Genomic DNA, 15014 nt, shown 5'->3' on the forward strand with positions numbered 1-15014 from the left:
AAAAATTTAAAAAAAAAAAAAAAAAAAAAAAAAAAAAAAAAAAAAGATAATGGTAAATGATTAGCTTAAAGAAGCCTATTTTCTACCAATATTGAAGAATTTTGGAGAGATGGAGAATATATGGATTACAAGACAAAGAATTAGAGTCAAAGTGAATAAAAAACCATTTAGTTAATGACAATACGTAATAGGTCAAAATGAACAACATCTACTAGCGGTGACTTTAGGCTATTACAAATGATATTAAAGCCAAACACCAAGCGATGTGCTAGAGAGGACACTGGGTCCTCAAAAGAAAGTGGATTGTGAGGTTTCACATTGGTTGGAGAAGTGAACAAAGTCTTTCTTACAATGATGCAGAAACCTGTTCCTAGTGGATGCATTTTAAAATAGTGAGGCAAACGACGATACGTACGAGTCAAACCTGACAATGTTTACTAGAGGTGGGTTTAGACTATTACAAATATATTAGTGACATATCTGATATGTAGTATGTCATCGATCAATATATGTAAATAGTTAATTACAATTATAGTATTCAACTGAATGAGCACATTATATATTCTTTTTGTACTATCAACTCATATAACTCTCATCTCTTATTTATGTCGGGACAAGATTGTCATTTTGTTCCCTATTCCTGATCCTCAAAATCTACACAACCGGAGGCTTGGTGGGACCGTCCGTCGTCTTCCCGGCAACGTCACGGGTGATCGGCAATTGGTTGATGTGATTAGATTGCTTTGAGGTTTCAAAATCTATACTTGTGCCCCAAATCAAAGTATACAATCCAAACATTACGATCGCTGCCCCAATCAAACTGCAACCATAAACGCATCGTTATAAACAAGAACACAAACGAAACAAACATGAAAAGTGTTAATACCTTCCGAGATGAACCTTGTCGGCCAAGAAAATAGAGCTGAGCGCCCCCGTGATAACCGTACAGAGAGGGCTGAATGACGTCATAAAAACCGGGCCGCGTTCCTTCATCACTACTCCTTGAACGTAATATGCAATTCTAGAGCATACTATTCCCTGTTGCCTCTTTTTCATCGTTAACTAATTATTGTGTGAAAGTTTTAATAATTTCAAAGAATGAATTAAGTAATATTGTCTCCATAGATATGAGACTTTTGGAGAAATGCAAAGCAAAATTATAAGAGCTCCGTTCAAGGTGGACAAAAATATCTTTATTTTTATTAATTTAACTTAAAAAAAGATTAGAGATGAGGTAAATTACGGAGTAAAGGATGGCGAGAAGTCTGGAATCCCAGCCGACAATCCAGACCATCATGTTACGTTCGGCGGCGAGAGTGACGGCGCCGCCTTCCACCGTTCCGGTCAGGCATATCAAAGCTGCCAGCGAAATCTCGGCAGGGTACATTTTCAATGTCATGGACTGCCCACACCAACAAACAATTAATACCCAAATTTTTGAACCCACAGCTTAAAAAAACAAAGAATTCATGTCAGCCCTTTTGTTTACCTGTAAGATATAAAAGGCGGACGCGCAGAAGCAACTGATAAAGACGAAGATGCTGCCGGAGACCCAGTGCCGGTCTGTCGCCGTTTCGGTGTGGCTCATTTCGCTACGGCCAGTGCTCGGAAGGAAGTTGAAAGCCAGCCCTTTGTACAGGCTCATAACCATGGCTCCGGTGATCGCTATTATAGTTCCGGCTATCTTCGCTAAGCCATGTTTTTTCTTCAGGTTGACGATATCCAGCCTGTTTAATAAAAGGGTTATGACTAATGCCTCCATCAAAATACTCTGATACCACTGATTGTGCCATATAATGCCACAACTATCAAAACTTTGATATTCAATTGTTGTAGCGGAATGTCACAATCAAAATACTATGATAATCAATTGGTGCACCAAAAGCTAAAGCAAGATCCATCGCACTCAAACAGAAATTAAACAAAAAGACACAAAGATTTACGTGATTGAATTGTATTAGAGCTTTACGTACAACATGGTATACCTGAAAATGATGGCCAGGATGAAGGTTATAGCCGAACGGATGTTGATGGCGGCCGACGCAAATGTTGACGATATGAACTTCATTCCCAAATAGTATAAATTTTAGTTGAGAGCTGGCCTGAATTTGCTGTTACATTAAAATCTTCAAAATCATTCTTAATTAGGTTCTTATCCACTCGAGGACCTACAAAATTTTACGAACATCCTCATCTGTGTAAAACGTACATCCAGTTAACTAAAACGAGTCGAATTATGTTGAAATTGCATGAAAATCATATTCATGAACTTTTACCACGGGAATGAGAAGATGAAGAAGCCAAAATAGAAACGAGAGAATTACTCTAGAAAACCGAGCAACAAAATTCTCTAGAAGACGGGTAGTGTAATTCGAGGTCTCGTTTTCCTATCACAAAAAGAAAAGTAGTTAAATTAGAGAATTACTTTCATGCTTGAAAATCCTAAATTAATTCAAAAAGGTCGATATATAAGGGTACAAAACAGTCAGTCACGTTATCATAATGACCTTTGATCTATAGAGAAAGAGCTAGAAATCGACCTTTCGAGAATGAGAGCGAAGGGGGCGAGAATGACGGTGGCGACAGCATGGCGATAGACAGAAAACACAAAATGGTTAAGGCCATGCTTAAGAGAAATTGCGACAATGGTGTACATAACAGCAATTGAAGCCTGCAGGAACACGACAGCAAAATAAGCGTTCCTTATTTTCATCATTCTCCAAATTCTTCCACACATTTCCATCTTGTTCTTGTTCTTGTCGGATATAGAACATGGGGGAATACTTATAGAACTATGGAAATAATACACTTGTTGGGAGTTGACTTAACCTAGTACTAATATTATGTTCTCTTTCACTGAATTTGTTTCATTTTTGAAAAACTTGTTCTTAATTATGTCCTATTACCTCCTTGATTCTTTGTCCATTTGTGTTGAGCTTTTTAATTCATTGAAAGAATATAGTTTTTGTACTATGAATGAGAGTACATCGAACGGATGCTCCACAAGTCCAACATCATTCCATAAGGATCAAAGATGCCTCAAAATGTACGAGAAGACATGATATTAATTCTCTGCCACCTTTAACCCTATGACCTAAGCGAGCTAACTTGTGGCACATACGTGTGTTATAATGTGAGCGAGCATTGCGAGACGAGTGTTTTAGGCGCCTTCCTTCAAATGGATTTTTTAAGGATAGTGTTAGATAGCACAGGTGTGTCGACATTGTACCCCTGCCCATATGTTGGAGGTTGATATATGCACCTCCTATCTAGTATAGAGTCTGTAAATGACTTAGCATGGACACAGAAAGAGTGCATGACTCGATAGAACCCGAATCAATAAATATTCAAGACGCACTGATACTATAGAGACACATGGGTTAGTTCTTGCATGTTTGAGTAGGTTGATGAAATCCTAGGACTTGGGATGACATCATGACATCGAGAATCATACTATTGGGAACCAAGATGACAAGATGAGATGCGACGTTGCATAAGAGAGACCTTTGTCTAGAGTAGAGGCAAGGTCAAATCAGATAACTTGACTTAGTGTAGATGCAAGTCGGTTAGAATCATAGATGATTGAACATGTACGCACGAGCGTCGTGTGTGGCCGAACAAGCTTAAATTCCACACGAGTTGTGTTCGATCGGTGAAGGATAACCCCGCCTAAAGTTCGACGAAGCCACAAAACCGAGCGAGAAATGAAAACGGGACTTGAGTTCTCCTTAAAACTTGTTATGATCGTATCAAGATCATGACGCTACATGGTTGAAAATGTACAATCGTGACACTAAATATACATATATTATGTTCAATTTTAGTACTACATGACTATCATCATAACGACACAGGCTAGTCATTCGATTTTACAATCTTTAAATATTTTCGAAAAAGAATCCTTTATATCACATTATTTTTCTTATTATTACTTTTAATATTATATTTTATGAGAATGAATAGATGCATATTGCAATAGGCAATATTTAGAATATACAAATCCATATCAAAACAAGATAGACGATATAATATGATGTAATTCACGATATTATAATATTTTTTAATAAAGGCCTCGAACATACTTGAGTACAGTTCAACTGATTAAACCTTTATTTCCGATTAAGAGATCAAAATTTCAAACTTGAAAAAAAGGTTTGAAAACAAAGACAATCAAAAGGGAATGAGTTGAGCAGCGGCAGTACATGTTAATGAAGTTCATTAGCATCTTGTTCGGCGGGGAGTTTAGAGGCAGTAATTGGGAGCTCCGGCACGGCGGCGTTAGACTTTTCAAGGTGGCCAGCGGCGGTGGAATAATCCTTGCTTTTGCCCCAAACAACCGAATAAAGCCCAATTGCTATGATAATGGCTCCAATAACGCTGGTGTTTGCAGAAAAAGCCAAAAAGAAGAGATTCAATGAATTATATTCTTCTTCTGAGTAACACCTCAAGCCCACCACCGCTAATAGTTATGGTCTGTTTTGACTAGTTATGTATAAATGTTAGCTTCACGATTTTAAAATGCTTCTATTAAGGAGAGGTTTTCACGCCCTTATAAGAAATGTTTTGTTTTTCTCTTCAACCGATGTGAGATCTCATAGTTACATTACGTATCGCTGTCAGTCTCACAGTTTTAAAATGTGTCTAGTGAGGAGAGGTTTTCACACCCTTACAAGGATTGCGTGGTTTCTCTCTCCAACCGATGTGAGATCTCACAATCTTGTTACGTATGGCTGTAAGCCTCAAAGTTTTAAAAGGTATCTACTAATGAGAGGTTTTCACAAATCCTTATAAGGAATGTTTCGTTTCACTCTCCAATCGATGTAAGATCTCACAATCCACCCACTTGAGGGTCTAGCATATTTGTTGGCACACTACTTATTGTCTGACTCTGATATCATTTGTAATAACTCAAGCCCACCACTAGCAAATATTGTCAATTGGGCCTCCAAAGGAGTGAAGTGTGAGATTCCACGTCGATTTGAGAGGGGAACTAAACATTCCTAACAAAGGTGTACAAATCTGTCTCTAGCAGACACATTTTAAAACTTTGAGGAGGAGAATCACGAAAAAGAAAGTGAAAATCATATCTGTTAGCGATGAGCTTGAGCTATTATCTACTACTATTTTGATCGTTCTAAAGTAAAAAAAAGATACCTTCCAAGATGGATCTTCTCGGCGAGAATAATGGAGGAGATGATAGTGACAACAACCATACACAAAGGGTTGAAAGCCGTCACAAATACAGGGCCTCTAGTCTTCATTACAAGAGCTTGGAAGTAATATGTAATTCCTGACCCAACTATTCCCTAAACAAATTGATAACAACCCTCAATTATTAATATCAACCCCATTCAACATGGATATCAAGGGATTAGGTTGAAAAACAGACCGTATAGAGAGGAGCCAGAAGCCTGGAGTCCCAGCCCACCGCCCATGAGCTAGCACGATGCTCGAAGGCCACTGCTATCACTGTGGTTTGAACCACACCAGCCATGCATATCAATGTCGAAAGTGATAGCTCCGCTGGGTATCTCTTCACTGTCACAGACTGCACAAAGAAGCAAAGTGGTCAACTTTTGTTTGTGGTATTAATATATTAAGAACTTTAGTGGGTAGCATTTTTTTTTTTTTAAATAAGAAAGTATTTGTAAAGCTAATTTGTAATATTTTAAAAAGTAATTGAAAAGATATATAATATTTTTGTTTAAATAATATTGTAATTAGGGATTAACTAAACTATACTAAAAATTGTTCCAAGTCATACATTTAGCTTAAAAATTAAGTTCTTTGAATTAAAAAACCTTGCCATGAAGACTTTTTTTTTTTTTGTATAAAGTACCATTGTATCTGTCTTCGAGTATCGTCATCTATTTGTATAACACTTATTAAAGTGAATTATTTTGCCGGTTCGATAGAGTTTTACTACAGATCTCTATTATGACTATTTGAGGCTTACAATTTTTTTGTTACGACACTCAAAAATTAGGGTATGATTTTGATATCAAACTTATTTAATAAATAAAATACGTTTGTTAGGGAGAAATTTTCACACTCTTCAAAAAAATGTTTTATTCTCCTCCTTAATGTAGAATCTCACAATCCACCTTCCTTTTGGGGTCCATTGTCCTCGCTTGTACTCGTTTCCTTCTCCAATTGATATGGGACCCTCCAAATCCACATTCCCTTCGAGGCCCAGTGTCTTTGCTGACATAGCACCTTGTGACCACCCTCTCAAGGCTCAGCCTTCTCATTGGCGCATTGCCAGGTATCTAGCTCTAATACTATTTGTAATAGTTTAAGCCCACTGTTAGCAGAATATTGTTCTGTTTGAGTTTTATTTTCAAGTTTCTCCTCAAGGTTTTTAAAACATGTTTGTTAGAGGTAGGTTTTTAAACCCTTATAAAAAAAGGTTTGTTCTCCTCTATAACCGATGAAATTAAAATAAGGTAAAAGTTAAAAAGGTAAATTACCTGTAACACATAGAAACAAGACCAAGCCACACAAGCCAGAAGGATGAACAGAGTTCCTGCCACCCAGTGCTGATTGGCGGCGGCGGAAGCGGCGGAGGCGCTATGAACAAGGTGGTTGGTTTTCCGAGTCCAAAAGAAATCCACTATTGGGCCTTTGTAAAGCGTCATAACCAAAGCTCCGGCGAAGGTCACCAAAGTTCCAATGACCTTAGCAACCCCTCGCACTCGTTTCAAATTGACTCGCTCCATTCTAAACCAATTAAAAAACACAACACAATCTCAAGTCCCATAACTCTTCATTAATTACAATTTCACACCAAAAAATAGAAATAATTACCGAAAAACCACAGCAATGATGAAGGTAATAGACGGCACAGCGTTCATGATAGCCGAAGTAAACGACGCTGACGTGTACGACATCCCCAAATAACCGAACCCCTGATCGAGAACCGGTCTAAAAATCACAATAAACCCACATCAATTTAGTTTTTAAATTTTTAATACGTCAATATTTACAAATCACAAAACTAAATTCCGTACTCAAGAAATCCCAAGACCATGATTTGCATAGCAACCGGGAGTGTCATCTTTGGCCTTGTTTTCCTGAAAGGAAAGTATCGCCGTTGTTAATCCAAACATGTTCGAAACCTCGAAAAATTTATAAAGCTCAAGATCAAACCTTTCAAAGATTAGTGCAAAGGGAGCGAGGAAGAGAGCAGCGACAACGTTTCGGTAGACGATCAAAACATAGCGACTCATGCCGTGGTTAAGAGTAGCCATAGATATCACATATATGCCAGCCATTCCAAATTGTAAGCACACCACTAGAATATAAGGCTTCAACTTACTCATAATGTTAGAATTCATACCCATCATAAGCTTTTGCTTGGTGACAAGTGATGATCAAATGAAGAGCTTATGAGAAACTTCATGGGAGTCGCATACCTTTATATAGGAACAACGGCATGGGACGAAAAGATTTCAACTTTTTTTACGAAATCGAGTAAAATGTCTCGTTTATGTTTAGAAATCGGTGTATAAGAATATTTGCAACTAAGGGCATATATCAAAACAAGACCGAACGAGAATATACTTCTTTTCACATCTAAAAAAATAAATAAGACTATAACTTCGATCAACCCAGATCAACCCAACTAACCTATACATTTCGAATGATTCATAGGTTCCTAGAATAACATATTACTTTTATTAAAAATAAAAATTTCAATAAATGACCTAAACAAGTTGATTTGCGTCGAGTTCATTATTTAACAAAGATACTTAAGTGAAAAAAATTTACCGTTTCAGCAATTGAACGGGATCTAAAAAATATCACAATCTGACTCAACCCGAACATTACTTTTTTATTTTTTTTTAATAGATATTTGGGTTTGTTCTATCCATTTGGTTAAAGGGAGTGATATGAACCCATTTCAATAAGGAATCTTTGACCAAACAATTTGTTGAATAACCTTCTGGTCTTTTAACTAAAGTTTTAAAAGCATAAATATATTTAATATATTTTGTAAAATTCTATAAATTTCTATTTTATATCTCTTTATAATTTAGTCCCGTCCACGAATATTAATAAAAAAAAAATTGACGTTTATTCGATAATCTTTTTCAAATTTTTTTTTAAAAAAAATTAATTGTTCTGTTTTGAACAGAATTAAACTTTTAATTTTGCGTCTAATAAATTTATAAATTTTAAAAAATGAACTCTAATAATTTATTTGTTAAAAAGATATGAAAAAACAAAAACACTAAAATTTGTTTTAAAAAAGTTTGAAATGTAATGGTGGTAATAGAGATATGGCTTTATTGCACCATTATCATTTCTAACTTTTCTATCCATTTCATTGTCATGCATAATTTCTTCTATTTTTTTGTGTCTTTTTCTTAAGATTTGTGCCTTTTATGACCGTTTTCTATCCTGATTTGATCGGTAGTTTATAGTTAATTTTTATATTATCCATTTTAGTTCATTATGTATGATCGTCACACTCATAATTTTAAAACGCATTTGATACAGAGGGTAGAGAGAGGTTTGCATTCCTATCAAACACATTTTAAAATCATGAGGTTGACAGTGATACATAACGAGCTAAAGTGAACAATATCTGTTAGTTGTAGTCTTGAGTTGTTATAGTAGTATTGAGTCATTCACCAAGAGTGAATTACTCGCTCGCCTCTCCTGTTATTATCATTTTACCAAAATATTTAATAAATGAACTTCAAACTAACCCTAATTTAAAAAATTATTGTCAAACATGTTGACACGAGGGCTCGAGAGAACAAAGTAAATCAAAATATAAATGAAAATTTTGTGCTTATCTTAGATCTATTAGGTAAGAATACGAACGAATCGATATACGTCCACGACTCAAACTTTAGATTTAAAGTAGTATTAAATTGAGGTGTTATTTATAATAGGGAAAAAGAAGAAAACAAAATATATTTGAGTGGGGAAGAATGGATATAGGGTTTGGCACTTTGAAGGCAATAATGGTGTAAAGAAAGTAGAGATATATATTATATGGTGATTTGATTTATGAGTCCCAAGTAGCCAAATGATTATAATAAAGGTAATGGCCAAAATAAAAGATGATATAAGTGCTCTTCCCTTTCTTTGTTTTTGCTAGTGGAATTCCATTAGGCTTTCATCTCATCTAGATAAACCCTAAATTCTTAAATCACTAGTTATCCTCTTCTACGAGCTTAATCGGATATTACGAGCGTAGGATACTATGGGTTCGAATGGGTTCTTTTTTCTCTTACAGATCGTCAAAACTTCATATGGGTTCGAATCCTATTGAGAGGTTCACTAGAGATCAAAAATTGTTGAAGAAAGAACAAGATGTTTCTTTTGTCCCTTCCAGGCGATCGGAAAATTCAAGATAATTACGTATTTACAAAATACTGTCTCAATTCAGATCCGGGATGTGAATATGGTTCCGAAGGATGAACTGGATATGGACAGTTCCAATAAAATTTCATTCTTGAACAAAAATCCATTTATTTATTTATTTCATCTATTCCATGACCGGAACAGGAGGGGATACACGTTACACCACGATTTTGAATCAGAAGAGAGATTTCAAGAAATGGCATATCTATTCACTCTATCAATAACCGAGCCGGATCTGGTGTATCATAAGGGATTTGCCTTTTCTATTGATTCCTACGGATTGGATCAAAAACAATTCTTGAATGAGGTACTCAACTCCAGGGATGAATCGAAAAAGAGAATGAATCTTTTTATCAAAGGATCAGAAAAAAAAATGGGTCCGTACCTCCCCCGGGAATGATTTGGAAGATCCAAAACAAAAAATAGTGGTATTTGCTAGCAACAACATAATGGAGGCAGTCAATCAATATAGATTGATCTGAAATCTGATTCAAATCCAATATAACACTTATGGGTACATAAGAAATGTATTGAATCGATTCTTTTTAATGAATAGATCCGATCGCAACTTCGAATATGGAATTCAAAGGGATCAAATAGGAAATGATACTCTGAATCATAGAACTATAATGAAATATACGATCAACCAACATTTATCAAATTTGAAAAATGGTAAGAAGAAATGGTACTAGTAATTTTAAAATCTCTTTGAGGCGAGTAAAACGCTACGAGGTTTACAATGAGTAACATACGACGATATTGAAAGAGAAGGAACAAGATACGTGAGATTCCATATTGGTTGGAAAGGGAATGAAACATTTCTTATAAGGGTGTGGAAACCTCTCCCTAGTAGACGAGTTTTAAAATCGTGAGGCTGACGATATGTAATTGGCTAAAGTGGACAATATCTGTTAGTGATGAGCTTGAGTTGTTACAAATCGTATCAGAGTCAGTCACTAGATGGTGCAAGACACTGGTTGAAGTAGGGCTAGAGTCTTCCCATACTAGACACGTTTTAAAATCATGAGGCTAACGATGATATGTAACGAGCCAAAGTAGACAATATCTACTAGCAGTAGGCTTAGGCTGTTACAAGGCTAATCTCCGTAAAGTGAAATTCAACTATAGGGTAGATAACTTCAAAAGAAATCTCCATTGTTCATATCAAATACCCTCGTAAAAAAAATATGTGCTTAGAATTTCAGCTCAATTAGACCAGGAATCGATCCTAAAATGCTTAAACTTAATAATCCTTGATGGGACTTTAGTGGGCTTTTTGGGTTGGTTGGATTCACCCGACCAAAAAAAATATCAACTTTACGGTATGGATTAGATAGTTTAGGTTGATCAGATTATCAGGTCATACTATGGAAAAATGATTGATAGCATGATAAGTTTATATGGAGTAATTAAAGTGCTCCCATTTAAATTATAAATTAATTTTATATTCTATATATCTCCAAACTTTACCAAATATATTATAAATGAAAAAAATTAAAAGTTGAAAACATATTAAATTATTTTAAAATTAAAATTTATTAAAAGTGTTTAAATTCTATTTATCTCATCACTTTTATTGCCAATTTACCACCTTTTTCATTTTTCATAAACTTTGAGATTGATTTGATTGAATTAAATTATGAGTAATCATACTTAGAATATGCTTAAAGAATCATAAAAATAATATTTAGTTGGCTTCACATTCAGCATGCATTTTGGAGACAACAAATAACAAAAAGAAAGCTCAACATTTCATATATATATATATATATATATATATATATATATATATATATATACACACACTAAAGAAAACAATAATTAGCACATCAAGAGACAACAAATGACACTCGTTCCCTTCTCTAATCAATGTGGGACTCCCAATCCTCCACCCCTTTTCGGGGTACAGCGTCCTTGCTAGCACAACGCCTTGTGTCCACCCCCTTTGAGTCAGGGCTTAGCCTCCTCGTTGGCACATTGCCCAGTGTCTAACTCTGATACCATTTGTACCAGCCCAAACAGTAGATATTGTCTTTTTTGGGTTTTTCGTGTCAGACTTCCTCTCAAGGTTTTTAAAATGCATCTGCTAGGGAGAGGTTTCTACACCCTTATAAAGAAATCTTTGTTCCCCTCTCCAATCGAGGTGGGATCTCACAATTCACCCATGACACATCACTCGGTGTCCTTTATGTCCATTTCTCCTTTCCAATACACTACATGGTCGTTACTGACCGTCAAGATACGTGGGTGTAGAGGGTTCTAATCCTTATAAACATGTTCATCAATCTTTCATATCACGAGTGAGTTCAATTATCACGTCACCATTTGTAAATTAACGAAAAAATTACAAATTGTTCAATTTAAACGGATTAAAAATTGAAAAATCTTAAATTATAAGATCACCTATGATCATTTGATCAAATAATTAAATTTAAGTAGGCCGGTTTGGGCCAGCAATATTTGGGCCTAGCTTAAACAAAGCCCAAATGCGAAATGTTAAGCCCAAATCCTAATGGTTGGTCCCATTCAAATTGAAGCCCACGTTGTTGCGTGAAAATTTGCCTATCATAAGTATACCAGCCATTCATCGGCGCAGCACCGGTCTTCCGTCGCCGGCGAGTTGAAGAGGCAAAAAGCCAAGTTTTGACAATCCATTCATCGGCGGTTGTCTTTACCATTCGGCAGCTCTCCGGCTTACTCAAGTTCAAAAGTTCCGACTAGCTGCAACTGCTTGATCGCCGCACCAACGGAGGCGCCCATGGCGAACTTCCGTCTCCACTGTCGGCTCTTTTCTCTTGCAGTTTTTCTTTTTCTCTTCTTATTTCCTCTCTCTTTCAGTCATTCGCAGTACGATGATGATGAATCCGATCAAAACTCTCCAATCTCTCGCTTTCAACACTACCTCAGAATCAAAACCGCTCATCCGGATCCGGATTACGCCTCCGCAGTTTCCTTTCTCGAATCTCAAGCACTGGAAATTGGTCTCCATACGAAGATTCTTGAGTTTGTTCCAGGTAAACCTCTTCTCCTTGTGACCTGGAATGGATTGAATCCTTCTTTGCCCTCGATTTTACTCAACTCTCACATGGACTCTGTCCCCGCTGAGCCCTCTAAATGGCTCTATCCGCCGTTCTCCGCCCTCCGGACCTCCGATGGAAAGATCTTCGCCCGTGGTTCTCAAGATGATAAATGTATAGCTATCCAGTATCTCGAAGCTATTCGGAACCTCCGAAGTCGGAATTTCATCCCTGACCGTACGATTCACATCTCGTATGTGCCGGATGAGGAGATTGGGGGTTTTGATGGAGCTTCGAAGTTCGTCTTGTCGAAGGAGTTTAAGGAGCTGAATGTTGGATTCATGATGGACGAAGGACAGGCGTCGCCGGGAGATGAGTTTAGGGTTTTTTACGCCGATAGATCGCCGTGGGGGCTGATAATTAGGGCTGAAGGAGCCCCTGGACATGGTTCTAGAATGTACGATAACAGTGCTATGGAGAATTTGATGAAGAGCGTTGAGATTATCAGTAAGTTTAGAGAGAGCCAATTCGATATGGTGAAGGCCGGTGAAACTGCTAATTCAGAAGTCATCTCTGTCAATCCTGTTTTCGTCAACGCCGGAATTCCCTCCCCCACTGTGAGTAGTCCTTGTGAAATGAGTTGCAGGGTTCAAGCCCCTCTGCCTATGTCTCTTTTCGCCATTAATATTGTGATTTGTCTCAGGGATTTGTGATGAACATGCAACCTTCGGAGGCGGAAGCCGGTTTCGATCTCAGAATACCGCCGACCGCCGACCCAGATGCCATTAGAAGAAGAATTGTGGAGGAATGGGCTCCAGCTCGACGGAACTTGACGTCTCAGGTAAGTGGCTAGCTGCCTGATTTGATTCCCAACACCATCTGGTTCCTGTTTTATTAGCTCCCATCAATAGTATTCTGTTCTTGTTCATGGCCTATGGTTCTGCAATTTAAAGAAAAAAGCTTGGAGAAGTCCTCATATGACTCGTCATTTTATCTTGCTGAAAACAGAGTAAATATGTAAGATTATGATCTTAAACCAATTTTGATGTGGAATGAATTTGAATTCTGATGGAGGATGTTTTCGTTTGTTCTTTATGTCATATTATGAAACTCGTCTACTCCATCCACAACAAAATGCACCGTGCAATGGCATGCGAATTTTCCCTTGTCATGGGAGGAATTGATTAAATTTTCTTTTTTCTTGTGAAGATTCCAAATCGGTTGGAGAGGGGAACGAAACATTCTTTATAAGGGTGTGGAAATCTCTCCCTAGCAGATGCGTTTTAAAAATCTTGAGGGAAACTCGAAAGAGAAAGCCCAAAGAGGACAATATCTGCTAGCAGTGGGTTTGAGCCGTTACAAATGGTATTAGAGCTAGACACTAGCCGATGTGCCAACGAGGAGGTTGAGCCTCGAAGGAGGCGGACACGAGATGGTGTGCCAGCAAGGACGTTGGGCCCCGAAGGGGGGGTTAATTGGGGGGTCCCACATCGATTGGAGAAATTGAACAAGTGTCAGCGAGGACGCTGGCCCCGAAGGGAGGTGGATTGTGAGATCCCACATCAGATAAAGAGGGAAATGAAGCATTTTTTATAAGGGTGTGAAAACCTCTCCCTAACAGATAGGTTTTAAAAACCTTGAAGGGAAGCCCGAAAGAAAAAGTCCAAAGAGGACAATATCTGTTGGTAGTGAGCTTGGGCCTTTACACTTCTGCCGTACGTATGCGAGATTGATTGCCTGTTTTAGGAATGTCTAGCCTTTAGCAATCTCGTTTATTTTCCAGTCTTTAAAGGGATTAGATATTCAAGTATTTGCATCATATAGCAGTCTCTTACGAATTACACACAATCTATTTGTAAGTTATCTTAGCAATGTCTGGTAGCTGAAACATAATGGATCTGATACCTGCAGATTATTGAGAAAGGACCCATAAGAGACTATTTGGGACGTCCATTAATGACGATGACTAACGATTCGAATCCATGGTGGTCTGTTTTCAAGACAGCCATCTCAGATGCTGGAGGTAAGCTTTCTAGGCCCGAAATCTTGGCTTCGACGACTGATGCACGCTTCATGAGACAGTTAGGCATTCCTGTTCTTGGTTTCTCCCCAATGAGTAACACTCCTATCTTATTGCATGAACACAACGAGGTTATACTAGACTCCATTGTGTCTCTCTTTTTTATCCATGTTCTTGCTTGATTTGCGTTACGTTCATATTAATCGTCATCTCCTTTCCTCATTCCTTGTTACAGTTCTTGAAGGACACCGTCTTCTTAAGGGGCATAAAGATTTATGAGTCCATAATCAGTGCCTTGAGTTCCTTTGTAGCGGATGCATCCCAGTAAGTGCTCCCGTGGATGGACACTGCTATTGTAAGTACTGAAGCTCTCTTTTCCACACAACGTCACAATTCATTTGTAAACATTCTCTTTCGTTTTATTACCTTTTCATGAGATTCGAATAGGGTAAATAATAAACAAAAAAAAAATAATCTTTTGTAGTATATTGAGACTGTCTCCTCTAAGCGCATCCTTCCTAAATTAACTGGGTATCAAATAACGAGATCTATTCTATAGGTCGTAAAAATGTGTCCTCGAATTCTAAGAAGTTATATAG

At 37.3% G+C, this 15014-nt stretch overlaps 2 protein-coding genes and 1 pseudogene across 2 annotated transcripts; 1 reads left to right on the plus strand and 2 right to left on the minus strand.

Moving 5' to 3' along the window:
- Window positions 1–615: 615 nt before the first annotated feature.
- On the minus strand, window positions 616–2743 carry LOC111487763 (annotated as a pseudogene).
- Window positions 2744–4087: 1344 nt separating this feature from the next.
- LOC111487762 (WAT1-related protein At4g08290-like) lies at window positions 4088–7407 on the minus strand. The gene is made up of 7 exons (XM_023135289.1): window positions 7150–7407; window positions 7011–7073; window positions 6808–6924; window positions 6471–6720; window positions 5390–5548; window positions 5155–5306; window positions 4088–4377 (listed from the first exon to the last, which is right to left on the minus strand). The coding sequence occupies exons 1-7, from the start codon at window positions 7344–7346 to the stop codon at window positions 4206–4208; spliced, it is 1110 nt and encodes a 369-aa protein (XP_022991057.1). The 5' UTR covers window positions 7347–7407; the 3' UTR covers window positions 4088–4205.
- Window positions 7408–11944: 4537 nt separating this feature from the next.
- On the plus strand, window positions 11945–14973 carry LOC111487760 (aminoacylase-1). Its single transcript, XM_023135287.1, has 4 exons — window positions 11945–13012; window positions 13099–13236; window positions 14307–14546; window positions 14651–14973. Exons 1-4 carry the CDS (start codon window positions 12137–12139, stop codon window positions 14741–14743), a joined length of 1347 nt encoding a protein of 448 aa, XP_022991055.1. The 5' UTR covers window positions 11945–12136; the 3' UTR covers window positions 14744–14973.
- The last annotated feature ends 41 nt before the right edge of the window (window positions 14974–15014 follow it).

This window comes from Cucurbita maxima, unplaced genomic scaffold, assembly GCF_002738345.1.
Source record: "Cucurbita maxima cultivar Rimu unplaced genomic scaffold, Cmax_1.0 Cma_Scf00012, whole genome shotgun sequence".
NCBI lineage: Eukaryota > Viridiplantae > Streptophyta > Magnoliopsida > Cucurbitales > Cucurbitaceae > Cucurbita > Cucurbita maxima.

Bases quoted from the DNA above. Each gene is read 5' to 3' on its own strand.
- LOC111487762 (XM_023135289.1), bottom strand. From the start codon at position 7,346: ATGATGGGTATGAATTCTAACATTATGAGTAAGTTGAAGCCTTATATT. The intron at 6,925-7,010 runs GTACGGAATTTA...TGTGATTTTTAG, and splicing joins ATGGTCTTGGGATTTCTTGA to ACCGGTTCTCGATCAGGGGT. The intron at 4,378-5,154 runs GTATCTTTTTTT...TGCAAACACCAG, and splicing joins GAGAAGATCCATCTTGGAAG to CGTTATTGGAGCCATTATCA.
- LOC111487760 (XM_023135287.1), top strand. From the start codon at position 12,137: ATGGCGAACTTCCGTCTCCACTGTCGGCTCTTTTCTCTTGCAGTTTTT. The intron at 13,013-13,098 runs GTGAGTAGTCCT...GATTTGTCTCAG, and splicing joins CCGGAATTCCCTCCCCCACT to GGATTTGTGATGAACATGCA. The intron at 13,237-14,306 runs GTAAGTGGCTAG...TGATACCTGCAG, and splicing joins GACGGAACTTGACGTCTCAG to ATTATTGAGAAAGGACCCAT.